This window comes from Eumetopias jubatus, unplaced genomic scaffold (assembly GCF_037043125.1).
Source record: "Eumetopias jubatus isolate StellerSeaLion01/CBP00866 unplaced genomic scaffold, mEumJub1_p1.0 scaffold_15, whole genome shotgun sequence".
NCBI classification, from domain to species: domain Eukaryota; kingdom Metazoa; phylum Chordata; class Mammalia; order Carnivora; family Otariidae; genus Eumetopias; species Eumetopias jubatus.
Window position 1 is genome coordinate 85,351,129 of NW_028274821.1, and position 22,708 is coordinate 85,373,836.

The 22,708-nt window shown below is 41.7% G+C and overlaps 1 protein-coding gene across 8 annotated transcripts in view; it reads right to left on the minus strand.

Moving 5' to 3' along the window:
- MAPKAP1 (MAPK associated protein 1) overlaps positions 1-22,708 on the minus strand; it is a 233,574-nt gene that overhangs the window by 49,419 nt on the left and 161,447 nt on the right. For 7 of the 8 annotated variants that reach the window (XM_028107693.2, XM_028107686.2, XM_028107690.2 and 4 more), the window contains one exon: positions 11,175-11,282. The exons of the other annotated variant lie outside the window; for it this stretch is intronic. In XM_028107693.2, the coding sequence (XP_027963494.1) occupies positions 11,175-11,282 (108 nt within the window). The remainder of the gene's footprint in view (positions 1-11,174; positions 11,283-22,708) is intronic. 8 annotated transcript variants of the gene reach the window in all.

Sequence of the window (22,708 nt, forward strand, 5' to 3'; positions counted from 1 at the left end):
AATGCTTCAAGAACACAGGAGGATGGCAGGATTCCCACACAATGGAAAGGGGACAGGCAGCCCACAGAGGGAGTAGTATGGGAAAAACATGAAATCCATAAAGTGTGAGCACATATATAGGGAACAGCAAGTGTTTGCATTGGGTTGGAGCAAAGAGTGTGTGAAGGGGAATAGTGGAAAATAAAACGGTCCAGAGGTGGAGGGGGATAAATTCTTCAAAGGCAGAGACAGTATCCAGTATCCATGTCAGGGCCTGGCACAGAGTAAAATACTGCTGTACAAATAACCAACTAAATGAAGAGGAAACAGGGGCACTTAACGTGGCTTAGTTGGTTAAGGGTCGGCTCCTGATTTCAGCTCAGGTCATGATCTCAGGTCCTGGGATCGAGACCCACATCAGGCTCCGTTCTGAGCAGGGAGTCTGCCTGAGGATTCTCTCTCCTTCTCCCTCTGTCCTCCCCACCCCACCATGGGCATGCTCCCCCTCCCCTGTGTCTCAAAAAATAAATCATAAATAAATAAATAAATAGGAAATAAACCATCTTCTGCCCTACTCCTTTTTTCTCCTCCAACATGGGGCTTGAACTCACAACCCCAAGATCAAGAGTCACACGCTCCATCGACTGAGCCAGCCAGGCACCCCTGCCCTGCTCTATCTTGACACCTTATTGCTATTCCCCACATAGAACAATCCCTGCTTCAGCTAAACTGGACTTTGCTCAGGTTATACCATTTGGCCAGAATGTCCTTCCCACTCTTTAAAATGTATACACTCCAAGGTCTAGTCTAGAATCTTCCCTGATCCCTCTCCTGAAACCCTGTAGTTCTGAAGGCTCTAATGATAAGTGTGAAAAACATCTGTTCTCCCCTTCTAGACAATGAGCTCCTTTGAGGGCAGGAACATTCTATCCTACAGAGCACATAGTAGATGTTCAATAAATGCTGTTGGTGGCATGAATGAAGTTTGATGCAACACAGGTTAACCATAACAGTACCAAGTTCATACATCATCCCTCTATTTACCTCAGTTAATAGAACCTAATACACCATTCCTAGTTTTCCATTCGGACAACCCACCAGACTGGGATCCTGCTTCAACAACAACTACAAGAGCAGCTAACATTCATTGAGGGTTTACCATATGCCAGACACCATGCTCAGCATTTTAGATATGCTATCTCATTTAATTTTCCCAATGCCTTTTGTTGCCAATTACTATCCCCTTTTTTATAGGTGAGAAAAACGAGACTTAGAATGTCATCCTGCTAGAACAGCCATACAAGTAGCAAAGGCTAGAGCTAGGAACTGAACCCACGTCTGTCTAATTCCAAAAATGTGCCCTTAATCACCACATAACCCTTTGGGTAAAAATGTTCCTTAGATGGGCTTGAGTGTCCAAATCCATGGTCCATAACAGTATCTAAGGAGAACACAATCATGCCTGGCCTTGCTAGAACAAAGAATCAGGGATAAAACCTAACTCTCTTCATTCTTTCTGTAAGACTCAAAGCTGGCTGCATAAGTGAGTCAAAGAAAACAACTCTCCCTTTGCTTTGTACATCCATCACATCTTTTTTTTTCCAAAGGCCTTTTAAGTCCCTAAAGCCCCATAAGCCCCAAACTTCTCTTCTATTAAACACTTCCCTTTGGCTACTAGTCATTTTTGCTGGTCTCTAAAAAATAATCAATAGGTGATATACTATAACACACACATGCACGCATGCATGCTGTCTGCAGTAATCTCGCCAAAGCCGTCAGGATCACACAGTAGGATATGCCCTTCACTGAATGTTCCATGCTACAACCAGGGTAGGGATCCTTGCTGTCAGGGTCTAATTGATTAAACTCTTGGAGTCAGAGCCTTTCCACAGGGAGAATTCAGACCCTCAATAAATCAGGGTAATCTTGTTTTATGAGGTGATCAGAAAGAAAGTTTCCGGTTTGTAGAATTTCTAAAAAGAGCAGAACACGGAACCAGGGCCTTTAGGCTCTGCTTTCTAGATGCTGCACATCCCTCAGTCTTAACTTCCAGCACTCTCACCCTTGCTCATTTCACTCCACTTCATTCATTCCTTCTCAAACAGGTCAAGCTCCTTCTCAAGGCCTTCAGATGAGCAGTCCCTTGGACTGGAACATTCTTCACTTACTGACTTCCTTTCTCTTCTTCCTCAAGAAAGCTTTCTCCTCCTCTCACCAGCTCCAGTCATCTGCTAGCTACTCTTTTATACCCTTTGTAGCACCTGCCACAACCTGGGCTCCACAATGTGGGGCTCCTCTCTACCCTCTAAGCACAGTGACTGGCCTAGAGGAGGACACCATCAATGTTTAGGGGATGAATAAACCAATGTGTGCCAAGAATGAAACCAACCACCTTTTAGAGGATAAAGCATGACCATCCAAGGGTCTGGGCCATTGGTTCATTACAGGTTTGCTCAGAAGTTAGGCTGATGACAGAATTCCCATCAATTTCTCTTCCTCCAGTGTATCTTTGTTACTGTTGAAAACACAGTAAAAGGAGCCTGGGCATTTTTGACAATTTACATGACAAAATACCTAAGAACTGTAATATTTGATCAACACAGGCATCTCTCTCTCTCTCTGACTCTGGAGTCAGAGACTGAGGGCACACAAGCTAGAAGTACCCTACCTCCCATCAGGGAATCACTGAAGAAATGTCACCTGATGCATGACCAAACCATTAGTCAGGGGCTGCAGGGTGGATTCTGGGGCCAGGAGCCTACCAGAGGGATGCAAATCCCTATGCCCTCACTTAGAGCCCATACAGGGTTTGTGGCTCGTCAAACGTTTCCTTACTGCTCTAATGTACCAGTGTATCGCTTAATGAAAGTTCTTAATTGTAATTCAATTAATTACATACACAGAGTCCCCAATTACATTTTCCAATAAGACATTGGCTGTGGTACAGGTCTAAATGCACTTAACCAATTTCAATATATTAAGACCAATTTCCTTTGAATACTAATTACTACCTAATGATAAAATGAAAAGGGGGGAACTTTCAAGAAAGGGGGAGAGCGAAAAATGCAATTCATGTGGAATTTTTCAGCCCACAGAGTACAATTCAGACATTCATTACTGAAGAAGGAGGTGTGGACAGGGCACAAGTTTGTCTCTGGTACAGGTCAGCACTGGTTTTGGCCAAGGTACCACCTACCCTTGGTGCTGGCCATTGCCAAAAGGGGCTTGTGGGAAGTCTAAGAGCTAGTGGGAAAACAGGAATAACAGAGAGGGAAAAGGCCACCACACACATGCACAGACTAGCTGTGGTGTCTGGGCACAGGTGCGTGTCCTGTGTCTCAGGCACACAGACAGACAAATACTGGGGTTGGCCAACACTTGCATTGTGCATACACATCACTATGTGCTCTTAGTACACACAATCTCATTTAATCCTCCTAAGAGCCCTACAGGATAGGGATTACCTTCACATTTTACAGATGGGAAAATGAAGTTCACAGAAGACTTGCCTAAGGTTACACAATGCCGGCAAACACCTTGCCTTGTCCACTACAACACATTACCAACCAGTCCACATTAACCAGAAAGCAAGAGGCGCAAACACACAGGTATTCTTACATCGGGGACAATATTTCTGTTTCATTTAAATTCTGTTAGCATGCAGCAAAGTAGGGAGGTGTTACCCGTATCTATATGGAAAAAATCTTCACCTGTATAAAAATTCCTTATAGTGAACACTCCCCCCACCCCAAAGTCAGACACATAAGTGGCTTTTGACAGTAATTCAACCTAAAATTCAAACCATGAAGACCACAGGTCATTTCTATTTGTAAATAGAGTTTATTTGCACGATCACATTTTCTTTTGCATTTGAAGACTGCTGTTGTGCTATATAATAAAAGAGGCGTAAAGCCTTGGTATTTAAGTCACATGATAGAAATTGGAGAGATTAGTAATCTATAGCTGAAGAATGCCTCCAGAAGCCAAATGGAACCACCAGGGAGTCTCCAGGGCTGGGACAGAGCACACACAGGAGAAGGGATCAGCCCACTATGAATAAGCATCGTGAAGAGGAACTAGAAACACTTCGGGATTACCAAAGAGTCATTCACTGCCTATGGTTGCTTCCTGCCTTCCCTTTTATTTAGTAGTACTGGGGGGTGGGAGGCCTTGTTGGTGGGGGGGGAGCCCAAGTACGTCCATGAAGAAACATATGGGTGTAGACGCTCATCCAAATCCCAAATTGTATTTAAAAGTATCATGTACTCGTCCCCTGGAGCCCTATGAGAAGCCTGCTGATGCCAGGGACTTGGGAGGCTCACTCTCTCCAGGGTAATGAACCATACCTGGCCACAGGCACCCAGATGGTCCCTGCCCTGGGGAGGGGTGAGGGTGGTCACAGTCCAGAGTGGGGGGATGGGTCAATCCATCCAGTGGAATCAGTGATCAGACTGAGGTTGAGTACTTCCTGAGTACAGAAGCTGCCTCCTCCTCTGGTCTTCAAGGGGGATCTAAAGGAGCTGGAAGAGGCCTCCTACAGACTGAGACCCAGAGATACTCTCCCCTCCCACAGTCCACTTATCTAGGTGACTGTCCACCTTGAGCTGAGGCCTTCCTCAAAATACCTTGAAATTAAGGAAACTGAGGATTTCAGTCATTGAAATAATGGAAGATCTCCTCGAAAAGGAAAGGAGATCAAAGGAGGTTGACGTGACGTCTAGAGAACAACCAAAGCCTCTTTGTATGGCAACTTCTAGTTAGAAAATAAAATAATCAGGGGTGCCTGGGTGGCTCAGATGGTTAAGCGTCTGCCTTCGGCTCAGGTCATGATCCCAGGGTCCTGAAATCAAGCCCCACATCGGTCTCCTGGTTCAGTGAGGAGCCTGCTTCTCCCTCTCCCTCTGCCTCTCTCCCTGCTCATGCTCTCTCTCTCTCTGTATCTCTGTCTCAGATGAATAAATAAAATCTTTAGATTCAACCGTTGCACTAGAATTACTGGACACAAGATACAGTTTTCCAGCTTCCCACCCCCAATTATTATTCATGCAATCATGTGCAAATCACCCCTTAAAGCCTCAGTTTCTTCTATAAAATAAAGATGATGAGCACAGTGGCCTAAAAGGTCATTACAATGACAGAACTTGTATCTCATTTAATCCTCAAAAAACCCTTGTGAAATAGATTCAACCACCTCCATTTACAGAGGAAAAGTGAGGCTCAGAGAAATGACATGATTTGTCTGACATTAGAGGCTGCGGAGGTATAACTTTTAAAGCACTACGCGACAAGGACAGACTCTTGAGTGATCAAACAGTAAAGACACAGTGTCTGACATTTTGTTGGTACTCCATGAAGCCAGTTTAATTTCAGGCCTGCTTTCCTGATGAAGGAAAATTCCCGAGTTTCTCTTTTAAAGTTGTGCAAAGAGTAAGTTGCTTCGTGCTGCATTTTTCTTCTAAGGACCTGGGTGGGCTACCTACATATGATCAGTGGGTAAGAGAAAAGGTCACTGGCAACATTTGGCACAAAAGGAGAGTGAGGCTCAGTTAGGTGCCAGGATTTATATAGATGCTTGGACAAGAATGGAAGTCTTCTACCATTACATCCTCTCCATAATGTACTCAGGCCTCCTTCTGGTCTTATTCCAGCTTCTGGCAGACAGTTGGCTGAAGGATATAGTAGATTATCAGACAAGAATCCAAACTGGAAAGCTCAAGGACTTTGGCTTGTCATTTTCTTATTTAGGCCAAGATCCAAGCACAAATGTTAGCTCTCAGTCCCTAGGCAGAAACTCTTGTCATATCAGCTTCATTAGCAAGCTTCTCTCTCATAGTGTATAAGACAATTGTCATCACAATTCTTAGGATTGAAAATTTAGTTTATTTTATCAGCAATCTCAGGGTGGGCTTTGGAATCAGACAGCTGACCTAGAATTCTGGTTCTATCACTGGCTAGCTAACTTTGCACAAGTCACAACCTCTCTCTACAACTGGAAAGATATCTTGTTAGGGTAGTTGTGAAAATTATGAGAGTGTTTGCAAAATGTCTAGCACAATGCCTTACAATAGAAGGCCTGAATAAGTAATTTATGAAACATCTTTTGATGTGGTTGGTATAAAAAGTTAGATCATCCCTCCTTGGAAGAAAAACAGAAAGGCTTACATCCACCCTTGTGGCAGTGTGCTCAATCAAATGGTTTTACTTATAAGGTATACATGTATACATCTCTTCTGGGACAAGAAAGAGTAGAAATACCCTGCTTTTTTTTTTTTTTAAGACTTTATTTATTTATTTGATGGAGAGAGAGAGAGAGAGACAGCAAGAGAGGGAACACAAGCAGGAGGAGTGGGAGAGGGAGAAGCAGGCTTCCCGCGGAGCAGGGAGCCCGATGCGGGGCTTGACCTGAGCCGAAGGCAGACGCTTAACGACTGAGCCACCCAGGCACCCAAGTACCCCGCTTCTAAGTTCTCTGGTCTTATGACACAGACTTACAGACTTGCCTGCCCTCCACTACTCTTCCTCCCTCCATTCTGTATCAGTTCCTCCCCTCATCACACATCTCCTTGAGGGCCTCCTCCTTGAGGAGGTCTATGATTCCAGACCTCCACATCTGTGCCCATCTGCTCCGTCAGCTACAGAATGCTGTTTTATCTATTAATTATAGTTAACATTTATTGAGTGTTTATTATGTGCCAGGCACCATTCTAAGAGCTTTATGATTATTAAAACTTACTGAATCCCGTCAACCTTAGGAAGAAAGATAAACTACCCAAGAGAGGTTAAGCAAGTTGTCCAGGGTCACACAGCCAGTAAGTGACACGGCCAGAATGTGAACCTAGGTAATCTGGCTCAACAGCATAGTCTCTTAACACTGCATAATAGATGCTCATAATTTAGTTCACCACTAAAATGGCTTTATGGACAGCAAGCCTGTCTTGATCAAACATACCAATAGAAACAAATAAACAAAAAATTCCATTCTGAAATATTTTGTCTCAGTCCAGCTTCTTAATATGTAGCTGTGGGAATTCTGAAATATTTTGTCTCAGTCCAGCTTCTTACTATGTAGCTGTGGGAGAATAGTATTTGTTTCAGTGGAATTTCTACTTAAAATTAAACAAAATATTAAAAAACCTTCTCTAGAAAAGGAATAAACTGCTTTTATAATTTACTTCCATTTTACGAATATTAGTTATAATATTCCACTGATTCCAAACCACTGACTGCCTTGTGCCCTTTGTAAATGCTGGTAAGGGCTTCTTTTACGAATACAATGATTTTATTTTTTATTTATTTTTAATAAATATTTTTTATTTATTTAATAAATATTTTTAATTTATTTATTTGACAGAGAGAGAGACACAGCGAGAGAGGGAACACAAACAGGGGGAGTGGGAGAGGGAGAAGCAGGCTTCCCGCTGAGCAGGGAGCCTAATGTGGTGCTCGATCCCAGGACCCTGGGATCATGATCTGAGCCGAAGGCAGACGCTTAATGACTTAGCCACCCAGGTGCCCCACGAATATAATGATTTTAACTCAGAGTGAGACAACTGGAATTCCTTAAAGAATGAAAGAAAATGACAGGGAGGGAGGGATTACCCACTTAAATCAGGCAAAAAAAAAAACCAAACAAAAAAACAGATAAGCAAGTTACAAAGGGGTGTGTTGTTATAAATTCTCCCTTTGATGTCCCATGGTGTAATATTATACATGGTTTTAGATTTCAAGTGTCATAAGGATTGTTAAACTAAGAGCTACTCTTTTTTATTTATTTATTTTTAAGATTTATTTATTTGACAAAGAGAGAAAGAGCATAAGAGAAAAAGCACGAGCAGGGGGGAGGGGGAGAGGGAGATACAGACTCCCTGATGAAGAGAGAGCCCGATGTGGGGCTCCATCCCAGGTCCCTGGATCATGACCTGAGCCAAAGGCAGACACTTAACTGATTGAGTCACCCAGGTGCCCCAAGAGCTACTCTTTTATGTAATCCTCATCTGTCTGAACTTAACTTTATTGCTTGCTTACTTCTTCTTCTCAGAAAGTCATGCATGCTCATTATGGAAACTCTGGAAACTATAAGTATAAAGAGGAAGGAAAATTAATTACCCAGAATCTTGCCAACCAGAGACAACCACTATTAATATTTTGTCATTTTCCTTCTATTCTTTTTGGTTTGTTTTTACATAGTAGATATTAGTCCATATGTGTTATTTTGTATCCTTGATATTTTTCCTCCTTAATATTACACCAAAAGTTGTTTCTCCCATTGTGAAAACTCTCGGTAAACAAAACTTGTAAGAGCTGAATAACATTCTACATCTCCTCAGATGATTATCCTTTTAACCTGTTATTGTGGCAAATTATCTTGACTTTTTTTTTTTTTTTAAAGTGGGCGCCATGCCCAGTGCATGGCTCGAACTCACAACTGTGAGATCAAGACCTGAGTCGTGATCAAGAGTTGGATGCTCAACCGACTGAGCCATCCAGGCACCCCTTGACTGGGTTTTCCTAATGTCACACATTCAGAAGAGTACAAGGTTAGTACTCTTCTGAATAAACCCAACTTGGGACTCCTATATTATTCTCTTAATATAATACTGGATTCAGTTTAATATTTTCTTTAGGATATTTATATCTATTTAAGTTTTCTGTGTTGCATAGTCTTTATTAGGGTTTGGTAACAAGACTAAGATAGTCTCTTAAAATGAATTGGAGAATGTCACTTCTTTTTCTATTCTTTGGAACAGCTGATGTAAGACTGGAGTTATTTCTTCCTTAGGTGTTTGGTACAAGTAGCCAGTGAAATCATCTGGGCCTGATTTTTCTTTGTGGGAAGGTTTTTAATTGTGATCTCAATTTTCAAAATAGTTATGGGTATACTCAAGTTTTCTCTTTCTTCTTGTGTCAATTTTGGTAAGTTGAGTTTTTTTTTTTTTTTAAGGAATTTGTCCTTTTCATCTACATTTTCACAATTTTTGGTATGGAGGTTTTCAAAATAATTTCATATTACCTGTTTAATAACTGCAGATCCTTGATAATAAAAAGTATACCTCCTTTTTTGTTACCATTTGTTTCTGTTATCTCTCTTCCTTGTCTTTGATCTATTTCATCAGAGGTTTAGTAATTTATTAATGTTTTCCAAGAACTAATTTCCAAGACTGTTTTTGATGTCCCTAAATCTTCTACTTCCTTAATTTATGCTCTTTCTATTGCTTCCTTCCTTTTATTCTCTTGATGTTTATTTGGTTTCTTTTCTAATTTCTTGAGCTGAATGCTTAGCTTATTACTTTTTAGACTTTCTTCATTTGTAATATATGAATTTGAATGCTATGAAATCTCCTTTAAATACAGCAGCCCTCAAACTCGGATGATGTCAGGGTAAAATTGTTCCTAGGTATTGATCTTAGTTCTTTTGGTTCAATCTTCTCCCACATATAGGCCATTAAATTATTTTCTATCTTGCGCTTTCTGATGACTTTAGGGTGATGATTTGTGTATTTTAATCAGCTTTTTAAGTTACCTTCAGTGGGAGAATTTGTTCAAATTACTTGGTCTGCCTTTACCAAAAGGTGATGTGCTCTGCACAGTTTTCCAATATAGGGATACACCTTAAGTTATCTAACTAGGCTTCCAGTGTCAGATAATATGAATATCTTACAACTATCATTATACATATATATTTATCGCATTTCAGATTTTTTTTTCTCCTTAAGACAGATTTCTAAAAGCAGAAATGCTGGGGAAAACATTTTTAGGTCTCTTGATACTTTCGCAGTTACATTAACTTGCACTAGTCACTGCTGTTTGAATATGCCTATTTCTCCCCCACAATAAGGACTCTTTTTCAAATATCCAGCTTATTTGACAGGTGAAAAGTATTCCACTGTTGCTTTAAAATGTTTTTATCTTATATTGTTGATAGGGATAAACATTTTTTTGTTTACCACTTATGTGAATTTTTGTACCACTTGGGAATCCAATTGATTTTTATTTCCTTGTATATTTATATAAGATACTTATAACTGGCTGCCAACTGTGGGGATACCAACCTTCTGCCTTTGAGAATCTGTTGCTAAATGCAAAGATCATGTTTCACCATCCTGGTGAAATCTGTGCATGCCTCTCCAGCAGAGGCTGTCAGGACCTGTGGTCAATGGATAGCAAGCTGGTCTTGCTTAGAGGATCAGTGGCATGACTAAAAATTGCCATTCATTCACTCATTCAATCTATATTTACTAAGCTCCTTCAGTACTGGCTTGTAGTGGATGATGAGTGAATATTTGCTGAAATAATGAGGGACAACCTTTATGGGTCAAGGATACCCTCACAGACCTGACAAAGTGGGGGAGACAGACATCAAATGATCACTGAGAAAAATATAAAATTATAAGCAGAAATATATCTAATGAAGAAAAAGTAGTATGCTCTATGACAGAATAGAACAGGGTACGCAAGTGAGGAACGGATCAGGTTTAGGTGAGGGAAGTGGGGGGATCACAGGTGGCCTCCTTGAAGATGTGACATTTGAATTGAGAGAAAAGATGAGAAACAGTTAACTGGAGTGGGGGAAAGTGTGTTCCTCACAGAAGAAATAGCCTGTGTAAATGACCCAAAGCAGGAATGACAGTGGAGAGTTGGCTGCCATAATCTCAGTTTTCACGTCCTTGTCCCTTGAGGCAGTGGGAGTACAGAGGAGGGAGTGGTAAAGATTCACAACACGGAAACTAAAGAAGAAATTAACTGAAGTTTCAAAAAGGCTTACAGCAGAGCTCTAGGAACCACTACACTGCCTCCTGCTAAGGAGTATGCAAACAGAATTTTCTAAAACTAGAAGTCTGAACAGTGATACTGAAAGGGCCAGTTGTTTTATATACAAAATAGTCTTTGCCTCAGAAAAGGCCTCATATTTATTTCTAAGCTGTTTCCAGGGCTGCTCCTAACTTAGGAAGATACAGCTTAACAGAAAAATATTAATCACACAGTGCTAAACAGGATGCAGACTTTTTACCAAAATGCGTAAAATCAATCATTTCACTTTGGGACACACTTTTGGCACAAGGCTGAGATCTGCCTTGGAAAACAAAGTCATTTCAAATCTGCCTAGAGAAGCCAGACCAGTGAGTATTCCCAAACACAGGACTCCTAAGCATGTTTGCAACGGACAAAGCGGGCATGGAGCGAGGAGGCCAACGTACTGTTCTCTCGGACCAAGCAGAACTCCCATGCGCTCTGGCTCTCCAAAGTGCTCTCCAGGTCCACGGCGACATTGGGCTCGCTCTGCTTCTCCAGGCGGTACTGAGGGCCTGGAAGATCAAAGGGGCAGGAGGAGGGGAGGAAGTCTGAAACAATGAATTTAACATTGAAAAAACACCACATACTGGCGAAAAGCTGATAAAGCATTAGGCAAACTGCTGAAGTCTGTCTGAGGTGGTCTAGCTATCCAAGATGGAAGAGTTTGGGTTTTTTCCCACAGGGTTTTACACACTTGTTTGTTCTATTATCAGCTCCGTTTTTGCTCAGCTCCCCCAAACAAGGTGAGAGGTGGCCTGACTTGGAATCACAACATGGCTACATGGTTTCTCAGATATGAGCAAATAACCTACCCTCTCCAAGGCTCTGTTTCCTAATATGTAATGGGGGAATACTTATACCTTAAGGATTATTGTGAAGTTTACAGATGATACAGGGAAATTACTTAGTAAGGCACCTGCCTCATAGGAGGCACTCCTATAGAAGTACTTATTAATAACCATTATATAATAATGAATAATCAATTATAAGCAGGAATAAAGTATGTTTAGAATGCTAATATGACGACAGCCCAAAATTTTTTAAAAATTTAAAAAGCAGATGAGATAAAAAAAAAACAACTCTGATTTCTGGGTTATGTAATAGACAGTAGCTGCTGATTCATGTTTTTGTTGAAACATTCATGAAAACACAAAGACACGGGTTCAATAATACTGAAAACCAGGAATACTAGCTAGCCTGTGTCACACAGGGGGTTCTAGCAGATCTTAATAAAACACTGGGGCCTTTTATACATTTATTCATGTATTTCTTTGTCAAGCCAAATGACAATCTTGTTCTCAGATAACACCTAACAGGTCCAATGATCAGATTCAAAAGACTGCTCCTGTTGTTAATGGTTATTGAAAAGATTAGAGGCGTAAGAAACTGTCTTATTACTTTGACTATGAAAGGCGTGTTTGGTCAGACAGAGGGGAGCTGTAAGAGATCTGAGGAAAGCATCAGAGGCCTTTGGGGCTCCCAGGCGGAACACATATTTTTAGATATGTTCTTCAGCTGTTGTCAGCTTGTCATTCACATCCAGTACTACTCCTTCACTAGTTGGAGGCATTTCACTCACCTCCTCCGTGTCATTCTCCTCCCCTATGCACTACGTTCATCGAGAGCACTGTCGTGTCATGTCAGTTTCATGGGATAGTCTATCTTTTCTCTAACTGGTATGTCATTAGCAAGTCTCAGAGTTCTTACACACATTGAGTCTTTTGTACACTACTTGTAGCTCTTAAACTTTTACTAAGTCAACAATGCTCAAAACACTTATCTAACTGTTCACACAAATAAAATACATACTCAGAAGCCTACACAATTCACATAAACTCTAATACACTATGTTCAGGTCATGAGGGTACTGTATTTCAACATTATATACAGTTAAATTTTCATTTCAAAAATATTTAGCAAATAAAGGTCTCCGATGTCTGTCACCTATCACTGACATTTTTCAATTACCAGGCATGCTTGCTGCTGATTGCTGATGCCTCCACACTCACTGGGGGAAAGTAATCACAGAAAAACCATGCCCAGCTGAACTTTCAGAAAACTTAACTGGTGAGTAGATTCCTATGTACCCTCTCCTTTCCTTCCTTTCCCCTCCCAGCACCCACCTTTCATAGCTGTGGGCCTCTTCAAGCCCATTAGGGGAAGGGAGTCACCGCTGAACCTAGAGAGCTGATTTCTAAGACACTGGCCTGTTAAACTATCTTGGACTGCCCCACCCCCAGTACCTCCCAGCAACACAGTGTGCCAGACACTGACATCCACCTCTGTGAATTTACAATGAAATTGGGTACAAAGTTTAACAATAATAATTCACTTTTTTATGATGGCCAAAATTTGGGAACACCCTAAATATAACAACAGGGGACTGGTTAAACAAAATATTGTGAAAAACCATAAAGATATTAAAAGTGATGCTGCAAAAATACTTAATTTTATAAAACATGTTTCTAGTATGCTACTTTATGAAAAAAATAGCAAATTATAACACAATACGTGTAGGAAGATTGCAATTGTGACAAAATATGTGTAACGTCACAGGGGAAAAAAAGACCGCAAGGTTATTTCCAATATGTGAATAGTGCTTGTACTGGATGGTGGGATAATAAGTGTTTTTATTTTTCCTTAGTGTTTTTCTGTACTTTTCACATTTCCTATAATAAATAAAGGCTACTCTTATAATTTAAAATACATCATATATACTTACAAGTCCCTGATTTCTATTACTATGCCATTTTTCTGAGGATCCCATAATTATCTCACATTGTAGCTTCTGTAATGGGTCTTTCACATGTGATAATTTAATCAAAACCAGACATCTACCTGTTTATGTAGATTGCTATTTGCATCTTAAGTAACCCTACAACCTAGGCTTGCTTAGTCTGACTCTGAGCACAGTGTACGGGGGCTGGGCTTCTCAAGCTGTCTGCCTACCTGACAGCTGGACTGTAAATAAGCCACCACTTTCCTGATCGCTGGGAGCCAAGGCCTGGCTGCATCGGGGTGTGTATCAGGCTGGTCTCCTTTGCACTCTTTCCTTCCAGTCTCTGTGGCTGCCTAGGAAACACGATGAGGGAAACCAGGGGAGGCAGGGAGTATGAGGAAGGGTTCCTTATCCTTAAACATGATGAGCCCCTGCACCACTCTCAAAGGCATTAACTGCCATCATTCAACATTCACTCTCTTGTTTCTTGGGTCTTGCAGATATTTCTATTAAAATAGTTTGTTTCACGAAAGTAGCTTTAGGATTTTCTCCTTGAAGCCTAATACGATGATGACTCTCACTTACCGAATGGCCATTATATGCCAAGCATTCTACATGTTACCCTAGTGTATGCTCACAACAACTCTAAGAGGCAGATACTATCATTCCCATTTCACAGATTGGGACCCTAAAGGTTGGCAGGGTGAAGTAACTTGGCCAAGATCACAAAGGTAGGAAGTAGGACAGGGGAAATAAAACCCAAGGATCTTAGGCTCTAAAGCCTCTGTGTTTTAAGCCTTTCTTCCTCTAGCAAATATAAATTACTGGCCAATTATAAAGAGGCCATAGTTTATACCATAAGTATAGATTTTTGGAGATTTGTAGTTTCATTTGGGTTCTGAATCACTTAACTTGTGGTTTCTATAAATTCAAAATGAAAATGATCTGAAATAATTTATTTTAATGAAATCCATACATACTAAATATCCTGTCCAATGGCTGTATCCTGGGTCCTTACGAAGACAGATCACCTTATTTTTCCATCCATCCAGAAGACTGCCTCTATCTTTCCTCAAGAATATTCTTATGTGTGCCCAGTTTTGTCATTAATTGAAATTTCCAGTGTCATTTTCTGCCCTGGGTACTCCCCCTGCTCTTCCCTAAAAGCTAAAGACCAACTTGGAAACCCATTTCTGAGCTTAGCAAAGGACTGATGGGTTTTAACTTTGGGGAAGATAGGGTGGCTAAGCTGGACTTGAGATCAAAACCCAAATGGAAAACTGTCTCTTACAAATATCAACTTCACTCCTAATTCTTGCCCAGTGGATAAAATAGCTCACACAGAAAGACTGGTTGCACACATTTTTCCCTGAGAAAGTCAGATGGATAACTTCAGGCTACATCATGTGATGAGGCAGGGGATGTATGAGAAGCAATACAACCTGGTGGTTAAGGGCATGGACTTGGGGCCAGATTGCCTCGCTCTAGTCCTGGCTGATCAACTTAGCTGTATGATTTTGGGGCAACTCAATCTCTTTCGGTTTCTCCATCTGTAAAATGGGGATAATAATACCTCATAGGCCTATCTGAGGATTTGATGAGTTAATAGCTACAAAGCAGTTAGAACAGTATCTGATAATTAATAGTGTTATGTAAGTGTCAGCTATCCACCACAGCCTCGTCATGGGACTGTAACAATACTGAGAGATCCTAACATGGTAGGGCCTACTACTGTGTGCCAGGTACTGCGCTAGGCCTTTTATTCAGATCATCTGATTTGTCACCCTAGCATGTAAAGAATATGGATCCCATTTCACGCAGGAAGAAACTGGGACTTACAAAGGCTAAACAACGGGTTCCAGGTTCCGTAGGAAGTGGTGGAATGAGGATTCATAGCCAGGCTGCCCCAGCCTGCACCCTGTAATATGTACAAATCATACCACCTCCCTCATAGCAAGTTCTTAATACAACATCTGGTGATGATAATCAAGATTATGACAACCCAGACCTACTAGATCTATCAACCTATAGTTTCTATCAAATGCTTAATTTTCAGGCAGCTAACATGGGAGGAAAGAAAAAAGAGCAGCCAAAATCACTTTAAAAAGACAAGCTGTGAGGTCAGTTTCTATTAATATATTTTTGCCAAGGAAATGATTATATAAAAGATAAAAGTCTCCTTCACACTGAACAGGACATAGTTCTCAAGGCAACATCCACCTTTAGAAAGAGGTTTTAAAATGTCACAGCTGCGCATGAAGCCACATGCCCTCTACCTCGCAGTGGATGTGGACACAAAAGGAAGATTCTGGGAAGCAGTTACTGGGCAGCGACAGGAAAACCTGTCTGGGCATTCCAATGATGTATTTATTGCAGTAATACCATGTCACCGGATGGTCTAGGAACAAAATGGTGCTCTGGGCACTTTGAGAGGGATCCAAGTTATAATACCCAGGCAGGATTTTTATAGGATTTTGTAAACCCGAGGCAAACATCTCAGTTAAGTTTCAAAGAAAATCTGAAGTATCTGCTGGATAGTGGATACATACATGGTTAGTCCAGCTTCCTCTATCCCTTCAATCCTTGACTGAAACATCAAAGGTTTTAGCACACAACTCCTTAACAGCTTAGAGCCGGCTGAGAGTTGAAATCCAGTGGGAAGCAAATGCAGAAGCCCAAAGAGAGAGACCATTGCCTCAATCACTCTGCATCTTCTTTCTGAAGTTTCGGAGAAACTTCCTTCAGACCTCACTCTCAGGAAAAAGCTGCACTTTCTTGGAGCAACTGGTTTGCTCTTTCGTATCCTTAGATAGTTTAACGTAAATCTTGTAACTAACTGATAGTTTCCCTTTCTCCTTTGCCTGTGAAGAAGCTCAGCACTAAACATGTGATCCAACTGTGCTGACTGGGCACACATTTCTGTGACAATTAATCCTCTGGACCTTTATTTTCCTTTTCCTTTCCTGTTGTCTTTCAGTTCATGTATTTTTATCCTATTATAAGGATGTATATATTCCAAATGCTCTTTGGATTGAAGTGAGATATAAATGAATTAAGCTATCACTGTTATTGCTGAGCACCGGAACAAGTTTGAGGACCACCTGTCTGAAGAAAAATGATGAAGTCAAAGGTTGAATACTTCCATGGACGTGCCTTCATGTCAATCGTTTTCCATTCACCAGCTTCAAGAGCTGCTTTAATCTGAAAGAGCTTCTTGTAGCCAGAAAAAGATGAAGTACGAGCCAGTAATAGAAAAGGCTGGATTCCGAGCAGAAAACTCCAGGTGTTTGCACCCTTTCAGGGAGTGACAGGGCCAGACATGCATTCTGGGGACGTTACTTAGCCTCTGCGTATTTTCTCATCTGTAAAATGAGGATAACAGAACCTCCCTCAGAAGGCTGCCGTGGAGATGAAATGAGACAATCCTTGAATCCTTCAGCACAGTGCTCATATAGCACCTGCGATTGCTAGTACGGGCTGGAACAGAGCCGGCTGAGATGAGGTGCAGGCAGACCCCTAAGCCAAGACTCCCAACAGGCTAACAGCCCCATTAAGTGAAGATACACAATGGAAGGGAATGCTGGCATCAAAACAGCTGTCATATCCTTTCTCATGTGTGTCCAAGGTAGGGGTGCAGGGTGGGAGAGGGAGCATATCTATTTAAACAAGCTTGCTTTTAAGCTATAAGATTACAGACTTGTTCAGAGCAGCCAGGATCTCTAAGGTTCCCTAGGCTCAGGCTCAACAAATATAGTCTGAGAATGATGAGTAAAGGTCACGCAGCCAACCCGGGTAGCACCAATATCAAAGGACAGGCAATATTACAATGCCATCCAGACATCCGAACAACAAACGTATCCTGAGCATCAACAATGACCCAGCCACTGTGATGAATAATCAGTGATTCCTGTCCTCAAGTAAGCTGGGGGCGGTGGCAGGACACACAGGAGCAGATATTATCCAAAGGGCCCAAGTCAGCGCTCCTGTTAGGTAGGGCTAGATAAGGTGCTGTGGAAGCACAGAAGGGGCAAACAATGAACTGCCTCTACCCCGAAGTGGAAACACCTGAGCATAGGCTTGAAGGAGGACTCAGAGCCAGTGAAGCTGGGGAAATACTGCATTTCTACAGAGGGAGTACGATGTCCAAAAGCAAGGAGGTACTAAAGAGCCCGCACGGACCAAGAGAAATTCAGTGTGGAAAAGGTCTCGATTCTGTTGGGGTGCGAGGGGAAGTGGGTTGGGGTGCTTGGCCCAGACTGTTGGTCAAGGTCTGTGAGTAACAGATGCTAACAGAGCAGGGAAGTGACATAATCAGCTTTACACTGTGGTAAGATTCTTCTGGTGGCACTGTGGACAATGGGTTGGAGGAGACTGGTGGCAGGGAGGCCCATTCAAGGCAAGCTGTGCCAAGCCTCGCCTGCTCTATGGCAGGGGCTGGCGGAATCCTGAGTTCCTCCCTGAGCCAAAGCCACCACTGACAAGCTGATGCTGTCAATATCAAAGCTCAGACCCAACATCAGCTATTCTGAAATGTCTGCATTTAGCGTCAGTGCCATTGCTTATAACTCTTCCTCTAGGGGAGACTATAATCATTTTCTGCTTGATCTTAATGTAAGCACTGAATTATATTCAAGTGATAGCCACTGTAGCTTATGCTCCCTCTGAGGCTCAGATTGGATAATTTGGAATTTAAATAATAAAAAAGGAACAAGCTGACATGACAATAAGGTCACACTTTAGCCTCTTCTGAGCCAATACACAATTTGCTCTCAGTGAAACAGCCGAATATAATCAAATTAAATACAATTCCTATTACAAAAGAAGAAAGACCAAGGCTGTTCCAATAAACCAATTCTCCTGCCTAGTTAAACTGCAAAACCTTCAGGAAAGGTTTTGAAAGCATGACCCATCAGTTCTAATTTTTAAAAACTTATCCTTTCAGTCAAGACTAGAAAAAGGCCCATTCCAACTTTTATCTTTACTACAAAGTGCTGTTATCTTGGCCTGATGTCAGGAGCTCTATCTCTCTTTCTGCTGACAAGCAGAGACGAGAAAGATAAGATTGGAAACGAATCTCACTTCTCTGAGTAAATAAATAATCAATACTCATCTAAATGTAAATGAGAAGGGAGCCCCCTCTGATAACAGCACTCTTATCAGAGAGCCAATTTTCTTCAGACATTTGGCCTCAACCAAATCACCATCATTCAGCCCCAGCCTAATGGCAAAAAATCGTAACTAAATTGAACCGATCACCAGAGATCAACTAAGTTCGGCCCTGGCCACTTCAGGTTCAGATGTTTGGGAATGCAATTTTGCCCCCATTAACTTTCAATAGCAATGAAGAACAGACTGGTCAAGGGGCCAGTCTGTGCAATAAACAAACCAGAGAACAGGGGTGGCCGGAGGATGAGGAGGAGTGGGCTTAAGTGTTTAAACAAGGCCAGAACTGTGGCCAACCCCAAAACCGTGCAGGCAAGGCTCCTGCCTTCCTGGTGGGGAGATGGCATTCTTTCCTATCATCACAGGCTTGGCTGAAATTGAGAAGACATTTAATTTGCCTGATGATGATGGTTAAGGTTTATTAAAACAGATGTAAATAAAGAAAAAAAAAGAGATATTAAAAAGCTACAGTAGCTAAAAATAACCTAACGTTCAAATGATCAATTTCCTCCAAGTAATTTGTATCAGACTTACATCTGACCCAGCAGTGCCGCACTGACCTGATTTTACTGAAATAAGACGCCGTCTACAAGACAAATCACTTTAAAACCACTGCACTGGGGTTTCCATTTCTTTGCTGCAAGACTCAATTCACTGCTGATGAGAGTATTGGGGAAATTATGACCATTATTGATAGGACAGCAAAACCACTTTTACACAGTAGTCTTCAGGTTGACAGAAAGCTTGTACTGGACCATTAATGAAGGTGTCAGCTAGAATCAGAAATTAAAGACAAAGGCTGGGAAAGGCCTAATTCTTAGAGCATGTTAAGGATACCAGACAAACAGAAAAAGCAGACATTCATTCTCTTAAGAGTAACAGGGCCTAGGCAAGGATCAGCTGAGGAGCAGGCTGCACTGCCTACAATTAGGGAAAGGAAATGCCTCTTTTTTTGCCTGGCCCTGGAGCTCCCAGAGCATAGTTTCTCAACACTATCTGCTCCAAAATCTTTATTAGCCAAAGGAGGCCATGAATGACTGTGTAAGACAGAACTATTTTTGAGTAGTTTTGACTAGTTTTACCATCTCTGCTTCCACTGAGTATCTAATCCTAGAAGGTGGACATGCAGTAGTTAGACAATGGTTTTGGAGTCAGAAAGACCTTGATTAAAATATTGGTTTTTTTACAAGCTATGTGACCTGGGCACATTAGCTGATCTAAACCTTTGTGGAGTAACTGCAAAGATTATGTGTAACACGATGCCTACGACATAATAAACACTCAATAAATGTTGATTGTTATACTGCTATGCAAATTTAACAAAATCATCAATTTACCCTTTTTTTATACAACAGTGAGGACTTTCCTGACCCTAACAAAGCACTTTACATGCATTAGCACTCTGAATCATAAAACTCTCTGAGGGAGGCCCCATTATAATCCTCATTTTACAGAGGAGAAAAAAAAAATGTGGCGTGGTTAAGTCATGTGTCCACAGTGTGGCCAGGACAAGAATCCAGGTGTGTGATTCCAGATCCTAAGCTCTTAACCACACTATTATGCCGTATTCCAGAAAGAGCATGCTATAATCTTCTTGATTTGGGGTTTGAAAAAAAGAATTATAAGGTTGAGATGATTTACTGGCTCAAAAAGGAGTAAAGGTGTTGGGTGGGAAACGAGGTGGGAAGAGAGAGAGTAGTTGGTCTTATGGGGCTCCAAACTGAGGGCTCCCCCAGCCCTCACAGCAGGCACCTATCCGATGGGCACTTAAAGTAAACACCAGCTGCTTGCCCTGAGTTTTTCAGGGTGGAGGGGGACCTTTTTCTAAGTTAAATGATTTACAGAGTTACTGCCTCAATCCACAGTTCTGAAAGTATGATTTCTTTAGGGTTTAACTATACCCATTTCTAGTCTTGTTACAACTTTTTTATTGCGATAGAAAACATTTACTGGAAATATGTTACTGCCATTACCAGGTCATAAAATAAAAAGAAAAATAGTTTATGTATTGCCATCATTTCCAATCATCAATCAGAAAGTGCCAAGAGGAGGAAAGGAAAGGGCGTACAGCCGAGATTTCCTTCTTTGTGTAGGAGAAAATGCAGGAGCATCATAATTCTTTAGAACAAATTTCTTCTCGAATACCCAGTCTCACAGACGGGCTCCTGGGAGGTGTAGGGAGGCACACCTTTTGGCATCTCCCCTCCTCTCTGCAGCCCTGCCTGAATCCCTGTCAGAATCAAGAGCTCTTTCATTGCAACTTCCTTGGGGCCTTGCTTCTCTCAGTGTATTGAGCATGCTGGATTAGAAGCATTTCTGTCTATTTGTCATTGTTTCCCCCCAACTCCTACAAATCTTTGAAGATGAGGGTGGAGGGGCTTTTTAATAAAACCAACTCTGTATTCCCAGAGCTCCAGCACAGCAACAGGCTCTTTGTAGGTGCTCAATAATCTTTGTTCAATAGAATGACCTCAACAAGGTGGCATTTAAAATTGAACAACCTTGCCTCTTGACCCAACAAAGGAATTTATCCTGAGAAGCATTACTCCAAGTACACAATGATGTATGTTCAAAGATGTTCACTGCAGCACTGTTTTAAAATAAAAAATTGCACAGTCTAAATATTCTCTAGCAGGAAACGATTAAATAAATTACGGTATATCTGTACATTGGAATGTTATGTAGCTGTTAAAAAAATAAACTAAGTTAATAAGACATGGGAAGATTTCCATGATACGTTATTAAATTTAAAAAGCTATAGAACGGGACGTCTGGGTGGCTCAGATGGTTAAGCGTCTGCCTTCGGCTCAGGTCATGATCCCAGGGTCCTGGGATCGAGCCCTGCATTGGGCTCCCTGCTCAGTGCAGAACCTGCTTCTCCCTCTCCTTCTGCCATTCCCTCTGCTTGTGCTCTCTGGCTCCATTTCTTTGTCAAACAAATAAATAAAATTAAAAAAAAAAAAGATACAGAATGTAGAGTATGCTCCATATTAATAAAGTAAAATTCCAGCTATAAATGTGCATTTATATGTGTGTGTGTATTTGTTGAAAATACACACACACACACACACACACACACGCAAAATCTGGAAGGATATCAAACTGTTCTCACAGTTAACTCTGTGTGTCGGATGGGATAGTAGCAAAGACAAAGGCTTTTGCTTTTTTTACTTTATAGATTTCTATCTGGTTCAGATTTTTGACTGGGTATATATAGGTATTACTTCTGTCATTAAAATTCCAATTTAAAAAAATGAGGTTAAACAATCTTAGAGGTGATTCCAGCTAGATCAGACTACGAACTGTGTCCTCTGGAGCCCCCTCTCACCATCTCTGGCTTCTCACAGATCAGGGGCGGTTCAGTGGCTGCTGGGGAGACACCTAAGCAGCTGGAGGCCCAGGAACAAAAGTGTCATAGAGCCTCTTCAGGGGTTCCCATGGTCCAGAGTCAAGGCATAGGGTGGACCACAGAGTCTTACAGAGCTGGCCAAAGGCAGTAAAGGTAAAGAAGACTGGAACATCTGAGGCCAGGCTGCTGGCGCCTGTTTTTTCACAGAGAGGCCATGACTTCAGACCACTGGTCAGACTGTCCAACTGGTGCTCTTTCACCCTAGCCTAGACAACTATGCCTGCCCTGTCCTCCCCCTGGATTCTAGATGGGCTGTGGAAAACAAAGGGTGACTCCATACTGTCTCTGTCTGCCCTATTCAGCCTCCTTCTAAGACAGTCCTGATGCCTCCCACTCAGGCTTTGAGACAAGAGGCAGTGTGTTCGGAGTCCATCTCTGCAGCTTGGAGGGTAGGAAGAAGGTCCGGATTTGATCTCTGCCCTAAACTCGGGTGGGGTGTTGGTGGCGGTGGTGTGTGTGTGTGTTCTAGGGAGTGCCCTACAACCCCTGCTGACCCCAAAACATTTGAGAAAGCATGATATAGTGGTTATGAGCCAGACTGCTTGGGTTTGAATTCCCAGCTCCACCACTTACTAGCTGTGTGATCCTGGGCAAATTACTTAAACTTTCTATGCCTTGCTTTCCCACCTGTAAAAGAGGGATAATAA